This window comes from Etheostoma spectabile, chromosome 2 (assembly GCF_008692095.1).
Source record: "Etheostoma spectabile isolate EspeVRDwgs_2016 chromosome 2, UIUC_Espe_1.0, whole genome shotgun sequence".
Lineage (NCBI taxonomy): Eukaryota > Metazoa > Chordata > Actinopteri > Perciformes > Percidae > Etheostoma > Etheostoma spectabile.
This window is the reverse complement of record NC_045734.1, coordinates 14,775,678-14,780,001: the sequence shown is the minus strand read 5'-3', so window position 1 is coordinate 14,780,001 and position 4,324 is coordinate 14,775,678. Positions and strand designations below refer to the sequence as shown.

At 41.1% G+C, this 4,324-nt stretch overlaps 1 protein-coding gene across 1 annotated transcript; it reads right to left on the bottom strand.

Moving 5' to 3' along the window:
• Positions 1-200: 200 nt before the first annotated feature.
• Positions 201-3,291, bottom strand: grhprb (glyoxylate reductase/hydroxypyruvate reductase b). Its single transcript, XM_032500202.1, has 9 exons — positions 2,916-3,291; positions 2,402-2,535; positions 2,236-2,308; positions 1,993-2,109; positions 1,629-1,717; positions 1,414-1,518; positions 979-1,114; positions 688-818; positions 201-553 (listed from the first exon to the last, which is right to left on the bottom strand). The coding sequence occupies exons 1-9, from the start codon at positions 3,086-3,088 to the stop codon at positions 432-434; spliced, it is 1,080 nt and encodes a 359-aa protein (XP_032356093.1). The 5' UTR covers positions 3,089-3,291; the 3' UTR covers positions 201-431.
• Between the last annotated feature and the right edge of the window lie 1,033 nt (positions 3,292-4,324).

The following is a 4,324-nucleotide window of genomic DNA, read 5'->3' as shown; positions in this document are numbered from 1 at the left end:
CTCTAGCTTGAAAAGCTGGGCTTTTGTTGATATGCCAAATCTGAAGTGTTTCTGTGTTTTCTTCTGTAAACCTAACATAGTGTAACCATGAAAGGACTAAATGTTTGTCTCTTTACTGTTGAAGGCTATGAAGATTGTACAGTATGTTCAGTTGTCGTATAGACTGAATAAAAAAAACAACCAATGAAATTCAAGTTTTGTTGCTGTTGACATTTTTATGAAATATGAGCTAAAGTGGCACAGAGGTTGCACAAAAATAAGACAATGTAATGTTATTGTACATGTTGAGTTGACTGAAGGATTAAAACGTATGCAAAAAAAGGAAGCATACCATTAAATACTTTAAGTAGTGGTTTTGATTTAGTCTTTTAAAGAGTAATTGCGAGTTGAACTGATGGTCCAGTAACCAGCCAGAATGGACCAGTTTATTCTTACAGTTTGAGTTCTTTGATCATCGTCTCACCCCGCAGGCCGAGGAGGAGGTTGTTTGCTGCCAGGGCAGACATGGCATTACGGGTAGTATAAGAGGCACTAGCAATATGTGGGAGTATCACTGTGGGAGGAGAGAATTTAAAAAGATAGGCAGTGAAAATTAAGCTCAGTGACGACAAGTTGGCCTTAATAGTGTTACTTGAAAACCAACTATTTTTCAGGCAGTTTAAACCCTAATAAGTCTGAGAGACTTACCGCAGTTTTTGAGGGTAAAGAGTGGGTGGCTTGTGGGCAGGGGCTCAGGAACGGTGACGTCTAACCCAGCTCCTGCAATCTGCCCAGTGGACAGAGCCTCATACAGGTCTTCCTGGTTCACCACACCACCTCTGACGCAACAGAATAAGCAGAATCACAGACAGACAGAAAAAACACATAATCTACTCATGGCCAGATTTGAGGAAACTTGATGGGCATCTTAAGTCTTGATGGGCATCTTAAGTCTTTCATTGCGAGGATATTCTGTGTTTTTGTGTAGGATAAGGGTACCTGCTTGTGTTGATAAAGATGGAGGTGTTTTTCATCTTGGAGAAGAGGTTTTTGTTGCAGATCTCCTTTGTTTCCGGTGTTAAAGCACAGCACACAGCCAGGAAATCTGACTGCTTTGCCATCTCGTCGAAAGAGACTAGAACAAGAGACGGTGCCATCGATGTCATCACATTAAAATAAAAGTCTGACAGCAAATTCTCATTACATCTTATTTAATTTCTTCAAAATAACAACATACCAGCATATTGAGTATCTCTGAAATCAGGATGTGAAAGGTCTCTTTGACTAGCCAGTGGAGTAAATCATTATTAAACCACTTCACCATCCACCTTGTTTACAGTGCATGCCTTGTGCATGATTATAATTGATATGTTATATGATTATAACAATAAGAAATGACAGACATTTTAGTGACTACAAATATATGTTGCTTACCATACTCTGCATTAATGATACTGGCCAGCTCAGGCCTGGGGGCCACATCTGTGTAGATGAACTTCTTTACTTTGAAAGGTGCAAGACGCTCAGCGATAGCCACACCTTAGAGCACAAAGACCCAGTGTAAGTAAGTATTGGATTTACAGAAATGGCAGTTTGATGTTCAGCTAATGTGCGTGTTATGATTAGTGTTTTGAAGACTCTAGGCTCACCAATCCTCCCCAGGCCCAGGATACCCACAGTGCTGTTGGCCAGCTCATGTCCACAGAGCCACAGTGTTCTCCATGTGCCCCAGCCACCACTGACACAAGAGAGACAGAGAATTTAACCTCTGACCCCAAAAGGGTGTGCGTGCATGTGTGTGTGTGTGTGTGTGTGTGTGTGTGTGTGTGTGTGTGTGTGTGTGTGTGTGTGTGTGAAATGTAACAAAGCTATTTACAGTTCAGTATACCTTCTGGCTGCTAATTATCATATTTATGTATTGATGTTGTTATTCTCCAGTGTAGTTGTAATTCACTGTCATTATTGAATATTTTTACAATTCTGTGTTTGTGTGTGTGTTTGTGTGTACATTACGTCTTGGCTTCATGTGTGGCCTCTATGAGCCTCCTGGATGTAGTGAGCAGCAGAGCTACAGTCAGCTCAGCCACAGCATCGGTCAGAACATCAGGAGTATAACCCACACGGATTCCTCTAGGGAAAAAAATAAATACACACAAAGTTACTCACAATATTATATGCACATGTCATTCCACGCAAGTATACACACAAATTAACCCTTTTATGTCTCTTAAGGAAATAAAAAAAGGTAAGAATCACCTTTTCTTCAGCTCCTCCAAAGAGAGATGGTCAAAACCCACGGACATAGTACTGAGGACCTTCAGGTTTGGACCTGCAGGAGTTCACCAAACATAAACACACACATACGTTGGAGAGGGCTTTCACTTCATTCATCATTCAACTGACTCAAAGACTGTCGTCAGACCTGCAGCATCCAACAACTCTGCATCAATCTTCTCTGTCAGCACGCAGACCAGACCGGCAACACCTTTAACCTTCTGCAGGAGTTCTTTCCTGGGTACAGGAACATCATCTGATTCCCACAGCTCTAACTGCACCCTGGAAAAACATAAACCATGGCAGATGATCCAAACATAATGTGCTTAATTATTCACAGAAAGGAATTAATTGGTTAGTAAAGTTTCCGTTAAAGCTCCTCCTAAGATATACTGTATCCCAAACTATATCGTTGTATAGAAATACTGGGACTTTAAGGTGCAGTGAGACATTTCTTCATCTTTGCTGTGGGAGAATACCCTTTAGGCTACCAGTCTTATCTAACTGACCTAAGGGTAAACATTAGCAGTCCTGTTTACCCAAAGTAAATGATGAACTTTACAAAGCAGATCATTCAAAAAAGGTATCACAGTTACATCAGGTACATGTATCAGATTCTCTATAAAATATACATATATTTTATGTGACTTGACAGGACTCACTGTCCAGATTCACGGAGGATCTTCAGGCCCTCGGGTGGGATCTGTCGGGTGACATACACCCGTGGCAGGGTTGACATCGTCCTCTGCATGTTGCTTGTTAGACCCCCAGTGATGTTTAAAGAAGTAGCAGCGATCTGCTGGAGCCGACGCAGTGCCATACGACTGCTCCACATTTCCAGGAGAGAGTAAATCTGTGGGCAGGTGAGATGACAGTGTTACTTTGGAGTCCAGAGTCTGTTGTGTGCATGTGCAGGATTTTGGCCTATTTCAGGGGGAGGTTCCTGTGTGGGTCTTTGACCAATATGATTAGAGGGAGGGTGTCTCTAAAGTCTGAAGTTGAGAGATGTTCTCTTTCACCCACCCACACACACACACAACACAGACGACACAAGACACCACAACAGAGACACACACAACACACACACACACACACACACACACACACACACACACACACAGACAGACACACAGACAAACACAAAGCAGAGAACACACACACCACACACACACACACACACACGACACATACACACACACAAGCAGAGACACACAGGACACACACACACACACACAGAGACACACACACACACAGACACACACACCTACACAGAGAGAGAGACACACACACACACACATACACTAACAAACAGACACACATTGCACAAATATATTAAAGTCAGCCGTAGACCTCCCAGAATGGGAGTCAGTATTGGATGTAAATGTTTCACTGGCTGGTGACCTTCGTTTCTTTGAACATTGATTTGTTTCTGTTCTGTCTCTCTGGCTGGGACTGGTTCAGCAATCTGTCCGTAGGTCTACTTTGTCAGCTAGCGCTAAGTTTGAAATCAAGAAGAAGAAAAAAATTAAAGTTACCAAAAAATATATTACATTTGTATTTTTAAAAGATTTTAAATTGTTTTTTTTTAATGTATTTGGATTCTAGCATTTATAAATAGCGTTACAATATATTTTAAATAATTCTTTAAAACAATGAATAATGGTGTGCTTGCGGACCATTGAGTTTCAGAAATAATATAATTGAACCAATGAGATAAGAAGATTGATAATCGAACAAATGCCTTTGTCGATACCATCATGAAAATCTAAGAGACACTGCTTGCTCAACAACTGATTCTACTCAGGCTGAGAGAGACTGTAGGCTAGCACTTCTTAAACGCTAGTTGAGGGAGGCAATGTCACACTTCAAGTCCAAACAGCTAAAATATCCTAAGGCTTATCATCCAGAAACGTGTTTCAGGAGGGCAACCTGTTCTGTCCCATTTTCCCAGCTCTTTTAATGTCATATTATTACATACATTGTATCAGGGTATATCCCCAAGTAAAACTAAAATAAGGTAGTTTACCATTCCAATCTTCATCTTGCACACTACATTTGCACTATTATGTGT

Excerpts from the sequence above, each read along its gene's own strand:
- grhprb (XM_032500202.1), bottom strand. The coding sequence starts at position 3,088 with ATGTGGAGCAGTCGTATGGCACTGCGTCGGCTCCAGCAGATCGCTGCT. Across the intron at positions 1,519-1,628 it reads CCTGGGCCTGGGGAGGATTG|GTGTGGCTATCGCTGAGCGT; the intron begins GTGAGCCTAGAG and ends TTGTGCTCTAAG. Across the intron at positions 1,115-1,413 it reads TATCATTAATGCAGAGTATG|TCTCTTTCGACGAGATGGCA; the intron begins GTAAGCAACATA and ends CTCTTGTTCTAG.